This window comes from Cordyceps javanica, chromosome 2 (genome assembly GCF_051103115.1).
Source record: "Cordyceps javanica chromosome 2, complete sequence".
In the NCBI taxonomy this organism is placed as follows: domain Eukaryota; kingdom Fungi; phylum Ascomycota; class Sordariomycetes; order Hypocreales; family Cordycipitaceae; genus Cordyceps; species Cordyceps javanica.
This window is the reverse complement of record NC_139296.1, coordinates 475,628-496,920: the sequence shown is the minus strand read 5'-3', so window position 1 is coordinate 496,920 and position 21,293 is coordinate 475,628. Positions and strand designations below refer to the sequence as shown.

General features: G+C 56.9%; 5 protein-coding genes across 5 annotated transcripts; 4 read left to right on the top strand and 1 right to left on the bottom strand.

Annotated features, from left to right (window-relative positions):
- Positions 1–187: 187 nt before the first annotated feature.
- Positions 188–4,242, bottom strand: V2A60_002669 (uncharacterized protein; the record flags this gene model as incomplete). The annotated part of the gene is made up of 6 exons (XM_083254017.1): positions 188–964; positions 2,589–2,710; positions 2,766–3,671; positions 3,731–3,772; positions 3,835–4,099; positions 4,198–4,242. The coding sequence occupies 6 exons, from the start codon at positions 4,240–4,242 to the stop codon at positions 188–190; spliced, it is 2,157 nt and encodes a 718-aa protein (XP_083110143.1).
- A 2,208-nt stretch (positions 4,243–6,450) lies between these two features.
- V2A60_002668 (Zn(II)2Cys6 transcription factor domain-containing protein) lies at positions 6,451–8,158 on the top strand (the record flags this gene model as incomplete). Its single annotated transcript, XM_083254016.1, has 4 exons — positions 6,451–6,587; positions 6,647–6,879; positions 6,944–7,382; positions 7,462–8,158. 4 exons carry the CDS (start codon positions 6,451–6,453, stop codon positions 8,156–8,158), a joined length of 1,506 nt encoding a protein of 501 aa, XP_083110142.1.
- Positions 8,159–10,721: 2,563 nt separating this feature from the next.
- V2A60_002667 (transcription factor domain-containing protein) lies at positions 10,722–13,011 on the top strand (the record flags this gene model as incomplete). The annotated part of the gene is made up of 6 exons (XM_083254015.1): positions 10,722–10,779; positions 10,866–10,878; positions 10,941–10,950; positions 11,033–11,791; positions 11,862–11,972; positions 12,043–13,011. 6 exons carry the CDS (start codon positions 10,722–10,724, stop codon positions 13,009–13,011), a joined length of 1,920 nt encoding a protein of 639 aa, XP_083110141.1.
- Positions 13,012–14,939: 1,928 nt separating this feature from the next.
- On the top strand, positions 14,940–18,154 carry V2A60_002666 (transcription factor domain-containing protein; the record flags this gene model as incomplete). The annotated part of the gene is made up of 2 exons (XM_083254014.1): positions 14,940–15,049; positions 15,193–18,154. 2 exons carry the CDS (start codon positions 14,940–14,942, stop codon positions 18,152–18,154), a joined length of 3,072 nt encoding a protein of 1,023 aa, XP_083110140.1.
- An 845-nt stretch (positions 18,155–18,999) lies between these two features.
- Positions 19,000–20,396, top strand: V2A60_002665 (putative lipoate--protein ligase; the record flags this gene model as incomplete). Its single annotated transcript, XM_083254013.1, has 2 exons — positions 19,000–20,037; positions 20,169–20,396. The coding sequence occupies 2 exons, from the start codon at positions 19,000–19,002 to the stop codon at positions 20,394–20,396; spliced, it is 1,266 nt and encodes a 421-aa protein (XP_083110139.1).
- Positions 20,397–21,293: the final 897 nt, after the last annotated feature.

Genomic DNA, 21,293 nt, shown 5'->3' with positions numbered 1-21,293 from the left:
CAAAACCCGCTGTCACTGACAGCAAAAATAATGTGGAAAATATATATGGACATTTGAATAATGAAATGAAAAATGGTGAAGTCACAACGTTGGCAGGGTCAGTCAACGTCCGGTGTGGAAGAAGCATTCCATTCCCGCTCACCAAGACGGTCCGAGAAAGCAACAATGCCGCTCCGAGCTTGTCCTCTTAGTTGCAGTTGCCGCGAGGAGGCGAGGTCTTGCGCGAGACATTGTCCACGTCCGGGCCGAGCTTGGGGAAGAGCACGTCGGCGCCCTCGACCGTCGAGCACCCGTTGGCTACGTTGGCGGCGAACATGCGGGGGCGGGAGCGGAAGGGGTCCGAGGGGGCCCGTTCGTTGAGGGACACGCCGGCAGCGGTCTCAGCCTCGGCGCCGGCATCAGCACCAGCACCAGCACCAGCCTCGGCGTCGGCCGCTGCCGCGCGGCCCTCGATGGTGACGTGGGCGCAGTTCATGTACATCTCCCGGTTGCCAATGTTGTTGAACCAGGACCAGGCAAAGAGGGCCTCGCCGGCGGGGGTGTCGTTGGGCAGCGTAAAGGGCCAGGTCGACTTGAGCGGGCAGCCGCCGACGTACGAGTGGATGGCGGTGAAGGTCTGGCCGCCGTCGTACGAGAGCGAGACCTGGCAGCTGCCGCCGTTGTGCGTGGCGCTGCCGGCCACGCTGAAGCTGTAGCTGCCGCCGGCGCGCCACGTCGCCACGGAGCGGCCCTGCGGCGTGCCGAGCAGCTTGTGGTAGCCCTTGCACGGGTAGTTGGCGCCGCTCGCCTCGAGCGGGCTGTTCATGTCGTAGTCGACGCTCGTCGTGTACGGGTTGTGGCTGGACCGGAACGGTGGCGGGCTCGTCATCTGCATGTGCGCCGTCGCCAGCGAGGCGAGGCCCAGCACCGCCGGCAGGGACATGGAAGGAAGCTGCATGGTTTCTGGGGGCTTGGAAGAGATGTTCTGGAGGAAGTCGAGCAAAGGGGGTTATAAGAGAGAGAGAGAGACAGGGAGAGAGACAGAGAGAGAGAGTTGCAGTGGATTGTTGGTGCTACACACAAGACTCGAGTCGATGAAGCAAACTCAAACGTGCGATCAATGTGTCCTTTATGTAGATTCCTGCCATGCCCTGCCTTCGAGACGTTGCACTCGACCATGCTACTCTATTGCCAGATTTCAACAAGACGTCCGAGGCAAACCCGCCGTTGGACTCCTTGACAGTAACATCGGGGCAAGCCCAACGAGAAGCCACTGCCGGACGGACGCGCCCTCGAGGATACCCCGACAAGGGTGATGGCAAGAACTGATACCGTGTAATAGAAAGCATCACAACTATACAATGTAACCCTCGCGAGCTGTCAACCTAGCTGGCCATGGGCTACCTGTGGGCGTCTACTAAATGAGGACGGACCCGTCAGCTGGATGCTCAAGACTACTCAATCGGGAAGCTGCCTTTTTTTTCCTTGGTCCGCTTCGGTAGGACCTTTGTGCCAAGACTCCAGTTGTAGGCCGTCAGAATTTGTCACGGCCAAGACTTTTCATATCATCCATGGCCCGGAATGACTTTGGATGACAGGTTATAGGGAAGCCCAAGATCCCCCCCCCCCCCCCCCCTCAAAGCCCTAGCCGTTGCGGAGGAAAGTGTGTTTCGCCAAGGGACTAGTCGCTGCATTTGTAACCATCCACAAGGGGAAAAAAAAAAGCCACCTTTTCGACGCTTAATTGTCTGGAGCACCCGCCTGCGCCCCCAGCTAGTATGGGGAGTATATTGCAAAGGGGTCATTGTCGAGGACCTGCTCCGCTAAGAGTAACGTTAACTTGAAGTAGGCCGAAACTGATCGCCCCAACTCAATCGAGTGTCGCAAGTTGCTGTTCTCGTCCGGAGACGTGATCGAAAAAGGAATGCCGCTACTCCCCCCGCGCCGTGGCTTACATGCATGCACGCCGCGGTCCTTTGCCATCGCATGGGGCAAATAATAACCCGGTCACATCCCCCGCATTATGCTGCACGCACTCGGACGTGCCTCATCAATTGCACACATGGCTTCATTACATAGGTAGGTACAGGTTGCACGCGAGATTCCGCGACGCCCAAGTGCCGGACCAGACAGGTTCTCTATCCCTTTGCCTGGTGTCCTGCCAAGCCGGCCATCGGTGTAAAGGTTATGTCTAGCCGCGGGAAGGGAACCCGCTCCGCATCAGGAACCACGCCTGTGAGAGCCACAGTTATTAGTTACCTCATGGGGCCAGGACAAGGTAACCAAGCAATTCCGAGCTTGTTGGAGCGGACCATTTGCGCGCAAACCAGGCCGCCAGGAGATAGCTCGGAATGGGATTGGACGGCGATGAAACAACGTACCCCTGTAGAATAGATTAAGGTGCACATCACTAGATTTTCGATGGCTGCGAAACTTTCTGCTTTGGTCTGAGCATGTGCTGGTAAGTAATGCTACGTACCACAGACCAAAGGCTGCCTCCATAAGACTTGGCTGTTGATGTGTCATGTGTGAGTGCGACCGTTTGGTCCGAATATCATTGTCACGCAGAAAGCTGTTTGCTCGGGACACTTGGAGAATTCACAAACTACCTTATAGTTTGCGCTGTACTGGATGCGCCGGAGTCTTGCCGTGTTAGACATATCGTCGGCATTGAGGTAGTCGACACCGAGAGCTGCTAAAGGCTCCCACATGTATTCGCCGGGCAAGTTCCCTGCCAAAACTATATTAGTGTACCACTTTTCATACCAATGGTCAAGGGCACTTACAATATCGGACCTTGAGTCCAGCAGCGTGCGCAGCGTCAACCTGAGACTTAACCTTGGCCTTTTGTGAGTCAGAAAAGGCCGCGGGGCTGGATGGGTTGCCTATGGCGCTCTTAAAATCGGCCGAGGCGTAGTATGAGTTGATTGTGGTGTACTTGGACTCGAGCTTGTCGACGTTGGCGTCATAGAAAACGTCGCGATTCGGCACGCCATCACCCGAGTCGATACGGTCAAAGGGCGCGTTGCCGCTAGCCACGACCGTGACAGCCCTCTGTACAAATTTGCCGTCTGCGACGTGGCTCAAATACTTGCCGTCACGGAGAGGCTGCAGCGCAGCAACGACAGCGTCGAGTGTCTTGCTGTCGGATGTCTTGAAGTCAACCATGAGGACAATCTTTTGATCCGGACGGGCCTTGTAGATGCCGATTTCGCCGGGAGAACCGCCGTTATTGTGGTCAAGGATGGCGCGGAGGGGCTCGGTGTACTGGAGACGCAGAGTTCGGCCGGGTGTCGGGAAAACGTGGCCGATTATGACATCGCCGCCGGAAAGGAAGACGTCGGCTTCGATGGCGATGCAGCCAGCGCTGAAGGCGGAAAAGACGGGGACGTTGCGGTCGTAGTCGTTGTGGCTGTGGCATGCGACCGGTTTGATGTTGTCGAGCGAACCGAAGGGCCACGGCTTCAAGGGAGGACCGGCACCTTTGTTGGCGCTCTGGGCGGTTATGGCGGAGCCCTCGAAGATCTTGTTCACAGCATCTTCCTTGGGTGGCGTCTCATAGCCAAGAGCGTGGTAAGAAATGCCATCGGGACCGACCTGCCAAGTACCGCCCTTGGTGTCCTTGTTGTCGGCGCCGGAGCATTTGCCGCCATCTGCGCTCAGGGCATTGAGATACCTGAGGCAGTCATTTTCTAGTTATATGTTATTACGCCTGCGATATGCGCAGAGGTGCAGGATTGTAGTGGCGTACTGGAAATTGTATGGTCGGACTTGATCTTGTTGTGAACCTCGACTGAGTGGCTCATGTGAGCAAGGTAGCCGCATCTGCTTTGGGGCCGGTGCACAGAAACTTACAGTTGACAAAGCCTTGGATGCCGTATTCGGAAGGGTTTTTCCCGCCATTGAGAAAGACCTCGGTAGAGAGGGAAAGGTAGCCATTGGGCTTGACTGTCCTTCCATTGGCAGCAGAGCAAAACGCCTGCACGGCGGAGGAAAAGCCCGGACGCTTGTCGGTAGCCTGCCCAATCGCGACATCGTCCCTAGGCATCCAGGCCGAACCGCAGCTGGAGATGCCGTCGGTTGTTTTAGCCTCAGCTGGAGCGGCGCTGGTGAATGGAATCTGCCACGGACTAGTTAGTCGCAGCTTGCGAACCAGGCCATTCGGATGGTGGGGAGCGAGTTGGTGGTGTTGAACTGATGCTACACGATTGATCGTACCAAGGCTACGGCCGTGGCCAGGGCAAAACTAGAGAGTTGCATCATGGTGATTTATGCGCCGACCAGCGCAAAATCCCAATTCGGTTGACACCTCTTTATAACATTTCACGGGACGTGCGGTGAAAGAGCAAAACCAGAAGCGGCCAAAGCACGGTAAGTAGCCTTGGCAGAACGTAAGCACTTGGCCAGCAAGTGAGGAGAACAATGCGCAAGGGTCGTTGGGACGCCAATCTCACCCAGCGGCTGGTTCATGTGCCGATGATCATTACCAGCAGTGCTCGGCGCGCGTGTTCTGATTCAGCGCCGCCAGGGGAGCTAGGCAATCTGGTCTAGCCTATAATTTATGTACATGGCAACACATGCGGTCGCGCGCTTTGGATAGGTCATGGCAAATGATGGGGGCGGCATCGAAGGTGTCTGCTTGGCATGTGGTGGAGTGGAATGGGCTTATAAGTCACCCAGCACGTGGGGGAGCCAGACACATGCTTAGATGGTTGACCGATGTCTCCCGCTGAAGTGTGAGAACGAGTGCGATTGGCGTTGCCAGATGCCTCTAATGAAAGCTCCCCGCACTCAATTCGGGGAGAGATCAAGCCAGCCCAGGTAAAGAGATGGCTGTGAAGAACCCTGTTGATCTGTAGGCGGAGTGCGACCAGTACATGGGTCGAGGGGGCATTGCTTATTGTTTAACGATGTGTGGTGTTGTTGCTTCTTGCTCTGCCGCCTTTAGGCGGCGGCTGCATTCCGTTGCGTCTTGTCCAGACCGAATCCGACAGAGCGGCAACGCCTTTGTGTTCTAAAGGTGTCCATGTTTGGCAGCGGAGCTGGACGATGGCGGCAATTGCCAGACTAGATTCAGTGAGTCGAGAAATGATATGAAGACATGCTGCTGCTGGCCGAGCTCCAGTTTGAAATTCATCCTCGTGCAACTTCTATTTGTCGGCTTGTTTGCAGTCTCATTATCGAACTGCTAGTAACTGCGTAGCTCCAACTCTTCAGAACGCGGACGAATAGATGAAGCGAGAATCGATGGGGAGAGTGGGATAGAGATGGAGCAGAACCCTCTGCTGCTTGGTCAACTGGGGCTGCTTCGAAACTATTCGTCATGGCGCGACTTTGGCTAATTCTGAGGGACCAATTTTCAGGAAAGGAATCGCGAATTGAACGGCTGTCAATATCACTCGAAGAGAAGAAGAATTGGATGAGATGAGGTGATTAGGAAAGTTCAATGATGGCTGATAAAATTTGCAGAGACAAACGGAAAGACTCGAACTCCGTAGACACTCGAAAGCTGGCCTTGGCGAGTAGTATTAGGTAAAGGGAAAGAGGGGCAGCCTCATCGGACCATCCACAGTGCGTTTTAGGGCCTGAGGAACCGAAGTTTTAAGCGCTGTTAGGCCCGTTCGGGCCACTGTGGACCCGTTTTAGGGGACTATGGGGCCTAAAGATGCACTAAATGAGCCTGTGAGCTCAGGGGGGTCGTGGCCAACTTGCAGGAGTCGTTTGCAGTAACCAATTCGCACATGTGCTCAAATGCTTCTTCTTAAACCAAGTAATGATTAAATAAAAGCAAAACCGAGACTGTTACGGAACTATCAATCTTTGCTAGGCCAGTACACAGAAAAACAAAACAAAAACAAAAGAAAAAAAGCCGCCACCCAAAAGCTCCCTCCCATGGTACTGTCCCACACCAGCAAACAGCTGTTCCTGCAGCCTCATGACACTAATAAACCAGCTGGTTCCCTTGAGCTTCCAGATTCGGCATCGATCCTAAAAATGCTTCTGCCGGCCACCCGGGCCTTCTATTCACCCCCCGCCTGCATACAGCCCTCTTACCGTCCAATGTCCTTCTCAAGGAAAAGAGTCGGAGCTGAGCAAGCGTACAGCCCTCTTTCTCGTCACCTTTCGCCTCAGACGACCAAAGTCAGTTCCTGACCACACCGATCATACGCTCCCACACCGATCCTTCAGCCATCAAACGCTCAACGGCCACTAATACGCAACCTACAATCGCCCCTCGCTGGGCTCCCAAGACCTCACGATCCGTCTGTTCCAGAGCCGGTCTTGCTCGTGTGAACACCCGTTTGTGCGTTGTGCTTCGGTCATCCATTGGTCCATCTCCAGTTCCGCGTTCGGCGACCAACGTCCAGCCGGCGGGGGGGAATACCGGTTCGCGAGAGCGTTTGCCCTCTCGACGACCGCCTGTCCTCAACTGTCGCCAATCGCCCTCAGCTCCATGATTCACATGTCACAATGTCCGCGAGACAAGATGCCCTGATCCCCAGCCCTCCCAGCTCCGCCAGCACAGACTCCAGTAGTGCCGGTGAACAGCCACGCCCTCGACGCAAGCGCTGGGCTCCCAAGGTCAAGACGGGCTGCATCACCTGCCGGTCAGCTTCTCATCACCGCTGCCGCTCCCCCGTCACCTTGCCGCTGATCCCGATTGTAGTGTTCGCCGTGTCAAATGCGATGAGACCAAGCCTCATTGCAAGCGCTGCATGGCCTATGGCTATGTCTGCGACGGCTACGTGACGCCTGCACCCTCGGCCACTTTGACCACCTCAGCCTCCGAGACAAACCGCCACGCTAACAGATCCGCTGGCGTCTTCGATCCTCTGCAAGCCGTCCTGGAAAGACGCGTTGCTCCTCCAGAATGGGATTTCATGGAGTCTTGTCGATTCTGTATGCGCCGTCCCGTGATCCCCCACCTCGTCTTCACCGCGGCCTAATCAGCCAACTGCTACAGATGTTGAGGCTATACTGCCTATCCGCCAACGCGACCTCGACTATGCCCAGCATGGGCCTATCAATCTCGCCACTCGATACCGTCCGGCATTTCTCATGGCCATGACGGCACAGCGCATCGGCCTGATAAGTAATGCCATCAACACGCTGCCACACCCTTCCCACATGACTTCCATTGCGCCCCTCTGGGGTAAGCTTCATTCCTACATGGTTCACAGTCTCCAAGACATCAACTCGTACCTTGGAGGTGCTGCCCCCTACACCAAGGTGTTGGCTTTACTTCGCATTTCCGACGTGCTGAGTGTCGAGCTCACCCTGCTTGGCACGGCTTGGCGGGCTCATAGCTCGGGTTTCTTGGCCCTTCTCGACACCTGCAACAAATCCAATATAGTTCTACCTCCATCCCCAGTTTTAGGAACTGCCACACAATTCCAGATCGTGTAAGAGAATCTATCCAGACGAGTGAAGGGCCAATGTGAACATAGTGTGGTCAAAATGGGCTAACTGGCCATCTCACAGCGTGGCAGCCGTTGCGAACACGACAAGCCCAGCCTCGGACCAGATTTTGGAGCTTGACTTGTATACTCCGGACGAACTGGCCAAGTACTATTCCGTCCAGATATACGGGGAACTTCCCTGCCCGACTGAGCTTTTTCTGGAAATGATGCGTGTCACAAAACTGCGTCGACTGGCCAGGACTGCACCCAGCTATCAGGACACCATCGCCCCTGCCCTGGCCGATATATTGACGCGCATCAGTGCTTTTGACCCCGAAACATGGGACGAGCCATATGGTGTGCCTGATCAGCCCGAGTTTGGGCTGATGGCAGCCGTCTTCAAGTGTTCAGTCGAACTGTATGCCAACTTGTCGTTGCCACCGCCACCGTCGCGGTCAACGCCGCTGATCCAAAAGTCATGGGCCGCACGCAGAACAGCACTACGCGAGGAATTGATTCAACTGATGCGCAAGTCGATAGCTATCCTGCAGTCCAAGGCCGCATTGAGCTGGCCTGTGGCTGTTGCAGGCGTGGCCGTTGCAGATGGCTCCGACGAGGACAAGGAGCTTGTTCTCTCAACCTTCAAGGCCGACGACAAGGGGACGGCCGACTCGTTTTACGTACCACTGTACTATTCAGAGAAGCTGCGTAGCTTCTGGGCCTCGGGCAAGATCGGTTGGGAAGACTGCTGGAACGTGCCGTTTGCGCCCATGGCATAGCGTGTCAAGGAGCTGCGAGTGCTCATGTGTGCTAACGGTAGTTCTGCCGTGCATCCATTTTTTTAATCTGTTGTGGCGCTTGATCGCGGCGGGGGCCTACTTTGGACCAGTCCAAGGCGCATGGCATGCAAATAGCTTGGGGCAAAAGAACCAAAAGAATTCAAGCATTTGCCAAGTGTTGCTTATGGGTTCAAGCTACCTTGAACCTTGAGCATGCGGATATACCAACTCGAGCTGTTACAAGCAATCAAGGAACAACGTAGAACCAAGGTGTCATCATGTACCCATGCCAGATGCCGAGATTTGTCTCTGTCTCAAAAATCTTGGAAGAAAAAACCTGCATCGTGACGTCGACCCGTACCTGGTGGCCCCTTTGACTCGCCCATGGGTCGAGGGCTGTGGCAGCTTGCTGGTCCGCGCGCCCGTGACACCAGCTCGACGGCCAACTTCAACCAAACATGTCCGAATCCTCTCGTGGCTCCCATCTCGAGCAAGGAGCCCACGGCCTCGCCGACAATGGCCCTTCTCCGGCCCTCCGAGGTGCGGCAGCCAGAAAGCGAGCACATTCTTACTCGCCAAGGGAGTCTCCGTTCCTCGGTCAAGACGTCCGCGATTGGCCTGTCCTGCTCGCCAAAGGAGGGGGGGGGAAGAAGGTCGAGTGCCGGCCATGCGATGCAAATTGTAAGTAGTACCCGAGCGCAAAGAGGGCTATTCCACGTCACTTACTCTATTTTTAGACATAAAACTTCTGTGAAAAGGACGAAAAAGGCCTTCGAATGAGCCTTGATTAATGGTACCAACTGGAAGTCGCACAAGGTTTGTAAGGTGGGTTTATGTGATAACGGGACGTGATGTGATGGATCTATTTCCCCAGACTCCAGACCCTTTTGCATTGCCCAAGTCTTGGCATTCCGCTTTTCTTCGGCATGATGGCTTTGGTTCTTCCCAGGAGCTCGAAGAGGACGCGCTTACAAAAAAGCTTCCGCTCATTCGTCAGTCACCCTTTTGTGAGACTGTGCCGAAGCCAAGCCTTTTGCGCTGAACCGGGTTGAAACGTACTCGTATATGCCCCCCCCCCTTTGCTAAATTTCTGCAATCACAAGCTAATAACTAGGTACGCTGTAATAAAAGTCCGTTTCGGATACGTTTTGGTGAGCAGATTCGTAAGCGATGTATGCATGGACGGGGTTGGCCTACCTCACGCTCGTTTATTCGTCACATATGTGGCGTGCAAAGCCCGGCCTCCACAGTTCAATGACCGGTCGTCAAAGCAGCTTGCCTTTGTCGCAAAAAGAAGTCACAAAACTCTTGCGGATAAGATCAAGTTCAAGTTTCATGCTTCGTACACCCTGTCGAGACCAATATACGCCATGCAGGTTCCTCTCTACTTCCTTCGCTCATGGCCCGTCTCATCTGCCACACTCCTTTTTTTTTCCTACCAAGGCTCAATACGCAGGAGGTTTCTCTGAATTCTAAATTGTGCCTGGTGCTCTGCTGCTTGCTTTTGGAGGAGATTTCATCGGGGTTGCTCAAGACTTTATTATTCCGCCCGCATCGAGTTCCATCATCCCTTTTCCTGTCAGCAAACAACAAAAACGTTACAGTAGCGGCTCGGATTTCATCGCCCAGCTTTGACCCCTCGAATCAATTCTGCCAGGTTGTATGCCGCCGGCCGTCTTCAACTTGACCTACCAATGTTAAGCCCAACCAGAGATTGCCTCGAGGTGTCTGCACTGCTTCGTTATGGCAGAGCTGGCACTGAGTGCCTGCTCGACAAGCAGTAGATAGAAACCACATGCCTCGATGAAAGTGTAATGATTGTACATGTATATGAGAGTATGGACCTGGAGTTTTACAGTTTATGAAAGTCTGGCGGGGTCTAAGCATTAGTCTTCTCTTTTGAGAAAAGCATTGGTACGGAAGCAGACAGACAGACAGACAGACCCTGACCCTGGAGATATCCCCCACTCACCACGATTGTGGGGTAAAATGAGTATGCGGCAACGGTCATCATCATCGGGAGGGCTAATGCGATGACGAAAGATTTTATGTCCTTTCCAATCGTAGAATCTTTGCGCCAATCATTATAAAACTCAACTCAAGACGAGCTACAGTCCGTCGTCTGCAACCCATGTATCTACATAGCCGCTGTTGAATCTAGCAGCATGCCGACTGGTTGCTACTCCTGGCGATGCCAGAGACTTTTCTATTGATAGTATCAAAATGTCGTCACTACAATGTACGTTAAAACGCCGCCCCTCACTATCAAGAGTAAAGAGAGTAACGGCAGAACTGATGGCAGCTGGTGCTGCTGGCGACCGCCCGGGGCTGACTAATTTGAGCCACCTATTCGGGGTCTCTTTGGACGGGGCCAGCCTTTTGAAATCGCCGCTGACAGAAACACTTCAACAGGCAAGTCTGGCTTTCTTGGAGGATATCGTCGCCGGCAGGCAGATACACTTTAGCGACAGGTTTGCTTTATGGTGATATGTAAAACGGGTCTGCGGACGCCTTGTCTGCGACCAAAAGTGAGTTTGGGGCATCAGTGAGACAAAAAAAAAGCATGCTGCTGTACACGCGAAGGGCGCTGCCCAAGATCCCCAAGAAGCGCTCGCGAGCAGGTGAGTCTTGGCTAATCTCAGAAATTGGGAATCTATTGATCCGCGAGAACTTTTGCCTGACATTGACTCTGTTTCATTTGGATCAGGGTGTGAATTCTGGTAAGTCGCTTCTTCGCCCGGTGGTCCGCCTCTGGCGTCTTTGCTGACACATGGCCCAATAGTAGAGTCAAAGTAAGTCCCGCAGCCAGCCCAAATCGCCCTGCTGCACAAGACTGACCGCTGGTGCCCTTTTCGTCCCCCCGCCCTTTTGTAGAAGAAGAAATGTGACGAAGGTCGTCCCACTTGCGCGCGATGCAAGGAGGCGGGCCAGGAATGCGTCTACGGACCGGTGAGGCCGCGCCAGCGGAGGAGCACGGCGCAGAATGAGGCCGACCAAGCCGGAACGGACGCTTCGGCATGGACAGAGCTGCCTCTGACCGCAGCATATGACGAGTCGTTCGATGCGGGTGGTGTCGCCGGTGACGGGGCCGCGGCGGGCTCCAGTTCCCAACTGTGCCGCGCTTCTAGCCTCCCGCTGCGCGGCAGCAGCAGCAGCAGCAGCCGCGTCGCCGCGGCGGTGCGCCCATCGTCGTTGCCATCCGACATTGTCGCTGCAAAACGGTCATGGTCGTTCACCCGCCAGGCGGGTGCGTTCTACGCCACGCCACACCTGGAGCTCAACATGCCGCTCTTCTCCGAATTCACCACGATCAAGGGCCGGCGAGGGCTGCTGGACCACTTCTCCAACAAGCTGTCGCACCTCATCGTGCTGCGCGAGGACGAGGGTAACCCGTTCCAGCAGCTTGTGCTGCCCATGTCGCGGCAGAGCCCCGCGGTGGCCAGCGCCATCTACGCGCTGTCGAGCGCGCACCTCGAGTTTCGTGGCGCGGCGGTCGGAGACGGCGTCGAGAAGAAGAGCATCGAGTTCCACTCCGAGGCGGCGCGCAACCTGGTCAACCTGATTGATAAGGGCGCCAAGGGGAACCAGAACGAGCTGCTGGCGGCCGTCATGCTTCTGATATATTACGAGGTGGTACGTTTTCGCCGCGAGGGCCGGGGAGTGATGAGGGGAGCTTCGAGTCGAAGGCTGAACGTATCTATAGCTAGTACATCGCGAGCAGTCTGACATCGTCAATGGGCATTTAAAGGGCGCCATGGCTATATTGAACAGCGGACCTGCAACATCCGATCCGACGAGAGCGTTTCTCGAACGTGTAAGGTCATTTCTCGTATCATCACACAGCAACAGAGGTAAATGCTGACGATCGGTAAAAAAAAAAACAGGCTTTTCGGTTTTACGACGTGATTGCGGCGCTGTCTTTTCGAAGACCGACTCTAAGTGCTTCACCCACGCTTGGCAGCATCGACAGGTTCCTACCGGTCGACAGCCGCGGCACCTCGCAGCCGGTGGGCAGCGCCGACGCCCTCCTCGGCATGGCAACGTCGCTTTGGCCGATCGTGCATCAACTGTCGAACCTGGGCGCGCTCAAGAGCGAGGTTCTCGAGGCCGAGACCAGCGGGCGCGTGGTCAAGGCCGAGCAGCTGTGGGCCGAGCTGTCGGCGTCGGCGTCGGCGATTGAAGCGTCGCTCCTCGCGTGGGAGCCCGAGCCGCCCCCGTCTCCGTCTCCCTCGTCGTCGCCGTCGCCGTCGCCGGACCACCACCACCACTCCCAGACGCCGTCCCCAGCCGAGGCCGTCGTGCGCGGCCCGCTGGCCGGGATCCTCAACAACGCGTGGGCGTACCGACACTCGTCGCTGGTGTACCTACGCCGGAGCATCTACGGGTTGAGGCGGGAGGACCCGAGGGTGCAGGAACACGCGCGGGCGAGCCTGCGGTTCTGCGTCGGGACGGTGCAGAGCGAGGGGCCAAAGGGGGCGCTGCTGTGGCCGTTGTTCGTGGCGGGGTGCGAGGTGCAGACGCCGGCGGACCGGGCGCTGGCGGCGCAGGCGTTTGCGGGCATCGACGAAAAGCAAGGCATGGCCAACATTGAGCAGTCATGGCGCATCGTGCAGGAGGTGTGGCGGCGGGCAGATGAGGCGGATACGGCACGGGCTGTTACCGCCGCCGCTGCCACCGTTGGGGAAGGGGAGGGTGGGGAGGCAGGCAGCGGCGACGTCGCGGCGGTGGGAATGATTGGGCTGCAGAATACCGACAGCTTGGACGCCGGCGAGATGAGGGGACCAGACTTTGCGGAGGAGGACCTGTGGCGGCAGGTGTGTCGAGACATGGAGCTCTCGGTGGTTTTTGGGTAACGGGGACGACGACATGTGGCAAGACTCGGATCAGCTTGCATGATGATGGACAATGGGCCACTCGATGAGGCTTGCGTTTGGTTTGGGACAGGAACGGGAGAGGAATCATGAGACGGCCAGAACTCGGCTGCTGCGGTCACACAGTTTACGCATCTCGTATACGCGGATGGGATGTCCATGTAATTTGGAAGTAGATTGATTTTTGTATGATTGCCTTTGCCGCGTATGCCGTACTTTTACTACGTGCTGGTCGTTATTATCCATGAGCGTGTACGTACGTGTCAGAGTTGTCGCATTGATGAGAGGCACGAAGATGACCGCGTACTCTCGTGTAAGTATTGTAGGGCGGATGGGGAAAGCACGGTTAGCGTGGTATAGCGTAGTATTGTTCTGGAAGATGGAACATGGCGGGGGCTTTGCTCGGGAAAAGGAAGGGGAGTTGTGATGGGACGAGTGATTGAAGTGCCGATTGGGTCGGTCGGATTGTGCGTGTGGCGTGTTCATGTTGAGTGAGCTAGTTGGCCAGGTTACTTTAAAAGCTGGCGAGGTTACGTTGGCCAGATGCCGTGGGGGGGTGGGATGAGGGGAGGGGCGTGGTGGGAGAATTGCGACGTAGATTGCAAGTGAGTCTTTTTTTTTCTCTTCTGTCTTCTCCTGGTTTCTTTTTTATAAGAGAGTTCCAGTGTAAAGGGGCGCAGATTGCCTTGTGGCGGCGTTGTGAGAGATGATTTGTCTCTTGGCCATATACTCCGTACCTCGTTGGTTATTGGTAGCCAAGGTCACTGGCTGGTTGGCTGGCTACCAGGCAGGTACCTACCTAAGTACAGGCTACTTTGGGTACGTTAGTAGCCGGCGGGGCTCCCGAGCGGGCCGCTGAAGCCACCACCGGCGACCTCGGTACCTCTTGGAAGTGACAAGACGAGGGGAAACAAAAACCGGTCACGAGCAAGCCACAAGAATGATGGAAACACTAGAGAGCGAGAGAAGAGGGAAAATGAAGCCAAAAAAAAAAAAAAGCCTCAAGATGTACTAGAAGAAGGAGAAGAAGAGGCTGAAATGATACCTAGTTAACCAGAGCGCCGCAGGGAGCCGTCCAAAACCTCCACTAAACCATTACCGCCAACGCCGCCAACACCCATCACCGTTCGGTACCTCTACCTGGCCTGGCCACTAACATGGCCTTGTAAAAAAACACAAGCACTAATTCCGCCAGCTCCAGACAACAAACAGACAACAAACAGACAACAGCCTCAAAGATATCTGTCGTTTCTCGACAAAGATAAACAGAACCATATTGCAAGGTTGGCTAGGGAAAAAAAAATAATCTCTATATAATTTTTTTCACAACCATTTTGCCCCCAAAGTCTCGTTCCCCGCGACCCCTCCTCGATCGTGCCACTTAATTACATGCTTCTTCTCCAGCTCGGCGACCCCTTATGCCACCGTCCAAACGAGCAATAAACGCCTACTAACCCAAGTAGAACCCACCTTTTTTTCTTCCCCTTCCCTCCATCCATCAACCTCACGATCTTTCCTCCCTTCCAACACCTAGCCAGCCATGCTTACCGCCTCCTGAATCACAATTCCGTCTCGGACATCGCATCTGTTTCCTAGCGCCCGTCTTTTACTTGCCCTTTCGTCTCGTCGACTCCCGACTTTTCGCGTGTCACCTGCTACCGCAGTTACCTACCAACGGTCACCCACCCACCACAGCTCTCGCCCATCGTGACGTACCCATAGCCTTGCCCGCTCCCTCGCAACAAATCGAGCAGCCCAACCCGCGCTGCACCTGTCTTTTTTTTTTCTTATCGCCTCACGGCCCTTCTCACCTCTCGCTCTTCTCCCTCTGCTTCCGCCCATTCATCCATTCATCGCGCCCATCATCCCCACGCTCGCTCCCCGCATGCTTGCATAGCCATGGTCAAGTCATGAATGTGACTTTTGGCAAGTCGGACTCTTCCGCCGCCGCCCCGAGGCAGATTCGCTTTGTCCACAACCAAGGCCAGCCGCCCTCCAAGCGTCGCAGGATCAACGCCGCGTATGTCCCTTGACCCTTGTTTTTCTGCCTTCCAACCACCCATCTGCGCATCGACGACGCGACAAAGTAAAAAAAAAAAAACACACACACGTTTGCTGACCCCCGGGCCCTCCCCTTCCCGGCCACAGATGCCTCACATGTAGGCGCCGCAAGACGCGCTGCGACGGCGAACGTCCGACCTGTTCGACCTGCTCCAAAAACGGTCACAAATGCCTGGGCTACCCCGACGAGTCCAAGCGCGACGGCCCCGATGCTGGCGACCAACCCGTCGACGACAACGACCACGACCCAGCTACCACGACGTCGTCTACCACCCAGCAGTCCTATCCCGGTCGTCCACCCGGCGCCGAACCCGGGCGGCCTACCCGGACAACCGCCCGTGATACCGGAGACCATGACGCCACCACCACCACCACCACCCTTACTCCCGCCGCCCGTGTCGAATCGCGACATCATCGCTCTCCAGCCCACCTGCCTATCCTCGCTCCTCCTCACGTCGCCACCGCCGCCACCGCCATGCCCACGCCTCCCAACGCCTTCCACCACCCGCCCGTCAGTCTCGAGCCCTCGCCATCGACCTCCTCCAGTCACCCGCCCCAGACCGCCTCGACCGACGACCTGCCTTCGTCCCCAACGGCCCTCCGGCGCCCGCAAAACTACAACTACCGCATTCCCTACTTTCGCTACTTTGGCCCCACCGCCATCGTCCCCGGCTTCAAGCAAATGGTTGTCTCCGTCCGCGATCGTCGCCTGTCCACCTCGGCCGCCTCCCACCAGGGCACCTCACCCGTGTCCACCCACAGCGCAGTCTTCGCCCCCAGCTCCACCGGCAACAGCGACGTCATTCCCGACGACCTGCCCTCGTACGACCCCAACGCCCCCGGCCCCGTCCACCCGCTCCTCCTCCACCTAGTCGAGATCTTCTTCACCCACGTCGGCTGCAACTTTCCCTTTCTGAAAAAAGACAAGGCCCTCCGCCACGTCCGCGAGAAGAGGGTCGAGCCCATCCTCGTCGACTCCATATGCGCCCTGGCCGCCCGCTTCTCCGACTCGCCCTCTCTGACCGGCGGCAACGATAAGATGCCCCGCACCGAGCGCGGCCACGTCTTTGCCCAGCGCGCCAAGCAGGCCACCGTCGACACCTTTGCGTGCCCCAGCGTCGAGGCCGTCCAGGCCTGCCTGCTCATGGCCTACGAGGGCTTCGGCGCCAACCAGGACAGCGCCCTCTGGATGTATCTCGGCCTGGCCATCCGCATGGCCCTCGATCTCGGCCTGCAGAAGCGCGTCGGCATCAAGTACCAGGGCGAAAAGGATCCATGGAACACGCAGCAGCGCAGCCGCGGCACCAACGACTCGGAGAGCCCGGAAGACCGTCGCCGCGACGACGGTGACCTCAGCGAAACCGGCCAGCGAGAGCTGGAGCAGGAGCGCATTGACACGTTTTGGGCCGTCTTCGTCCTCGACCGCATCATCTCTTCGGGTACGGGCCGCCCCGTCACGCTGCGCGATGACGACTTTGAGCTGCCCTTTCCGGAAGCCAGCACGGATCCCAATACCGGCTGGCCGACGCTCTTCCCCGTGCTCGTGCAAATCATTCACCTCTACGGCCGCGTGTCCGACGTGCTCAACAACATCCACCACGTCGAGGACCTGACACAAGAGCGCTGGGGCAAGCTCAGCGCTATGGAGCACCAGCTCACGCGGCTCTACAAGAACTGGGGCCACCGCCTGCAGTTCAACGTCAACAACTTCAAGCACTACCTCAAAGACGGCCAGGGCAACATCTTTATCCTGCTGCACCTCTGGTTCCACGCCCTCTTCATCAACCTGCACCAGCCCACGGTGCTCATGGCCTTTGGCGAGCTACGCAGCGAGCTCCAGCTGCTGCCCGACAGTCGCGAGCTGAGCATGAGCAGCGCCAAGACCATCTGCGATATTCTCTCCTTTGCCGACCTCATCGACCCCAAGAGTTTCATCGGCAACCCCTTCACGAGCCAGCCCATCTACATAGCCGCTGGTGCCTTCCTCATGGAGTCGAGCGCCAACGCCTCCGAGGGCCCCTCGCGCGAAACCTCGCCGCCCCCGGCCACGGATCGCAAGAGCGCCGCGGCCGCTCGTGGCCGGTCCTCCCGCCACTCGATGCTCGCCTCGGCCGCGACGCAAAACTACCAGCGCTGCTACAACTCGCTTCAAGAAATTCACGGCTACTGGGGCGGTATCAAGTACATCCTCACGGCGCTGGATCAAAAGTCCAAGGGGATGCGGGAACTCGAGACGTACACCACCGAGGAGTATGAGAGCACCAAATCGCTGCTTCTGCCACCACCCGTGCAGGCCAGCATCGGCGACCAGCTCAGCCGCCTCAACAACCAGGGGTCGCCCATCCCACCCGGCGCCTTCGCTTGGAGCTTCTCTGGCACCGCCAACTCGCCCAACTCCAACTTCACAGCCATGTACCAGGCCGCCGCGCTCGGTGGTGGTGGCGTCCTCCAAGCCGGCTCCGGCACCGGCGGAGGACCTCCCAAAGCGCCAACGTCCTCGTCCTCGTCCAGGCCGCCGCCTGCGCCGGCCGCGCGTGACGAGGGCAGCACGCCACCCGGCAACATGATTTATGACCCCATCCGCCCGACCCAGACGAGCACCATGTTCCCGCCGGCGGTGCCGCAGCCCAATCTCTCAGCGCTACGGCACTCGCCGCACCAAGGCAGCGGCGGCACCGGCAGGCTAGCGCCTAACGGCCTACGCTTCGACGGGGTCAACGACGAGGCCAAGATCTTTGCGCCACCGCCAACGTACACACCAACGAGCCAAAACTCGAACCCGTACGACGCGGCCGCCGGCGCTGCTTTTGGCGCCTCGCCGCCGGCCGGCGACGGCACCCAGTCGTCGGCCACCCTATACGCCAGCATGACGGCGCCGCAGTTTGGCACTTGGGGCGGCGGACCCATGATGGGGCAGATGGACGGCATCACCTTCAACAGCCGCGACATTGACGTCGAGGAGCTCGGCCTCCAACAGGATCTGGTCAGCGGCTCGTGGTTGGACCTGACGACGGACATGCTGGGTTTATTTGAGAGCGCAGAGATGAACAACCCCGGAAGCTAAACAGGACGGTTTTGATGTTTTTTTCTTCTATTGGTCATATTATGGCATTGCAAAATAGCAAGCGATGTGTCTTGTGTTTTTTTTTCTCCTTGGATTTTCACTTTTGTGTATCGGCGTGTATTTTGGAACACTGGTGTTGGAAAGCGCGAGCGTAAAGAGACGGATCAATGTTTTCTTCTTCTTCATATCATGTCACGGCAGGGCGTATTTTGGAGTTATCTTTCTTCTTTTCCTTTACCATGTGCTCGAGGCATAACTGCTTTTGCTTAATGAAATGACAACAAGAGGTTTCAGTGCTGTTCTAATATAAGATGACAACAAAAGCATTCTGCAAATAGTAATGATGGGATTTTATTTCTGTAAAAATCACAAGTCTGTCTATATTTACTGTGACGTTGGAGCCAACGCTTGATTTGCGGCTTCGTCAGTGATGTGATGAGCTAGAGGGCCGGCAGACATTTACACACAAAGCTTTCCGAAAGGGCTATTAGTAAAAAGAAGAGGCAGAAATCGAAGGAAGAGAGGGCAAAAAAAGAAGAAGGGTTGTGAGATACAATACATTGTTCTCTTCTGACTTTGAAAGACTTTGCTTGCTCTTTTTTTGTTCTGGCCATGTTTTCTCGTCTCGGAAGCACAGACCCACCGCGCGCGCCGCCCCGGCCCCATCGCCAAAACCTTGAAGCTTCTTTCAACACACCTACCTTGGTCCCCAGAAAATCGTCACCAACACACAACAGCACCGATTGCCACCACGGTCTTTGCTCAACCACGTCATGCGCCAATAACACGCAGCCAAACACGACCCTTTTCGCCGCCGCCGCCGCCGCCGCCGCCGCCGCTGCATCATGACGGCTCGCAGGCCGCAGCAGCACCTGCTGTTGCTGCTCACACCGCGACGGCAGCCCGCCGCCGCCTCCTCCTCCTCCTCCTCCTCCTATCACCACCGCAGCCGCTTCTCGACCGCCGCCGCCGCGACGAGCAAGACGCAAATCTACCTGTCCCGGTCGCGCGACCCGCTGCTGAACCTGTCGGTCGAGCACCACCTGCTGCGGACGGTTCCGGCCAACGCGACCGTGCTCATGCTGTACGCCAACGCGCCGTGCGTCGTCTTTGGGCGTAACCAGAACCCGTGGATCGAGGCCAACCTCGCGCGCCTCGCAGCAGAAGCATCCTCCTCATCCTCCTCATCCTCCTCTTCTGCCGCCGCCGCCGCCGCTCCCATCCGGCTGGTCCGGCGACGGTCCGGCGGCGGCACCGTCTTCCACGACGAGGGCAACGTCAACTTTAGCGTCATCTGCCCGTCGGCGGCGTTTGACCGCGACCGGCACGCCGAGATGGTGGTGCGGGCGTTGGCGGCGCTGGGGCGGCCGTCGGCGCGCGTCAATGCGCGCCACGACATTGTCGTCGACGGTGGTCCGACAATGTCGGACGGCGCCGGGTACCACCCAGGCGGCGGCGGCGGCGGCGGCCCCTTCAAGGTCTCCGGATCGGCCTACAAGCTCACCCGCCTGCGGTCGCTGCACCACGGCACCTGTCTCCTGCGCAGCCCGGGCCTGGCCTCCATCGCGGGCCTGCTGCGCAGTCCGGCCGAGTGCTTCGTCCGCGCGCGCGGCGTCGAGAGCGTCCGCAGCCCCGTCCGCAACCTCGACCTCGACGGCGACGCCTTCCGCGACGCCGTCGTCGGCCAGTTCGAGGCCCTGTACGGGCCCGCCGACCTCCGCGCCGTCGTCGACGACGCCCCGGCCCTCGCCGTCGACGAGGTCCGCCGCGGCTACCGCGAGATGGCCTCGCGCGACTGGCTCTACGGCCAGACGCCGCGCTTCACCTTTTGCACGCACCCGACCGAGCAGGATCCCCGGCCCCGGCCGAAACTGCCATTCGAGGTAATGTTCCCCCTCCTCCCCCCCTTTTGCCTCAACAGGTCCCGTTTGAGCCCTTTGTCTGGAGCTCTCTTCTACTCCGCCGCTTGCGCCGCCGTTTGCTGACCGACTTTCTTCTCTTTCCCACCTACTAGGAGCGCATCTATTTTGAAGCAAAGCAGGGCGTCATCGAGTGCTTCCGCATGGAAAGCAGCATGGGCGCGCAAAAGGAACTCTCTGCGTTGGTCGGTACCACCATGTACAACATTAGCGACTGGTCCGCGCAGCTTGCCGAGGCAGGCGTCGCGAGCCAACAAGCGCAGCAGATTGGAGGCTGGCTGAACGACATTCTCGGAACAGAATTCACGAAACCACCAGCGTGATGCAGTCTCATCCTGCCTTTTCGTTTGTCGACCGTCGTGCCCAAAAAATATACCCCCCGTCATGTATCATCATCTCATGGAGCGGCAGTTACAAGTGAACCCAGCTCACCATAGCATTTAGAAAGCTTTATTAATTTTTAAATTGTACATGAAAATCTTTACTGAAAAATCGTCCAAGTTTCGATTCTGGAGGCATCAAAGAAACTTCAATCACAACTTATAAATTTTGAGTAATCGATGATAATTTGAATCAAGAACTGCTATTCTTCATTACCCAATTAAAAACCTTATTGCAACTAGGCCGTCCATTTATATAGCCTTTCTCGGAGACATCTACTCGCCCATTCCCCTCCTTACTTTGGTGAGGCTCACGACAAGCTTTGTAAAGGCCTCCTCGCCGTATCTGGTCCTGTGCTCTTCGTCGGAAAGGGATATCACGTCGGTAAGTTTAGGGTGGAACGGGTCGGCCTTGATCAGATGCCAGAGAAACGGCCGAGTTACTCGTTGGTCACAGCGGCCCCGTTCAACTAGACATTCATCAATCGAACTTGTCGACTTACAGTGCTCCCCCGTTCCAGTATGGATATGCACCAATGTGGACATTTGGACAGATTATCGTCCGCAGTGTGCATGTCCGAGCTTCATGCGAGAATTATTCCCAAGGCAGTACACCGCGCCCGTGGGCATCCCACTCACATCATTGCTCAGCAAGGTTGTCCATGTATGGGAGTGCGGCGCTGAATGAGCCACAGTCATGTTTGCTCTCATTTTTGAACAAGCCTTTGTGAGCGCCTCGAACCAATAATATGCATGTAGCCGGGTCATTTGCTGCCTTGGACGCCTTTTCCGTGGGCTGCGCATGGCTATCTGCATGCGCCGGGGCGGTGCGCAGGCAGA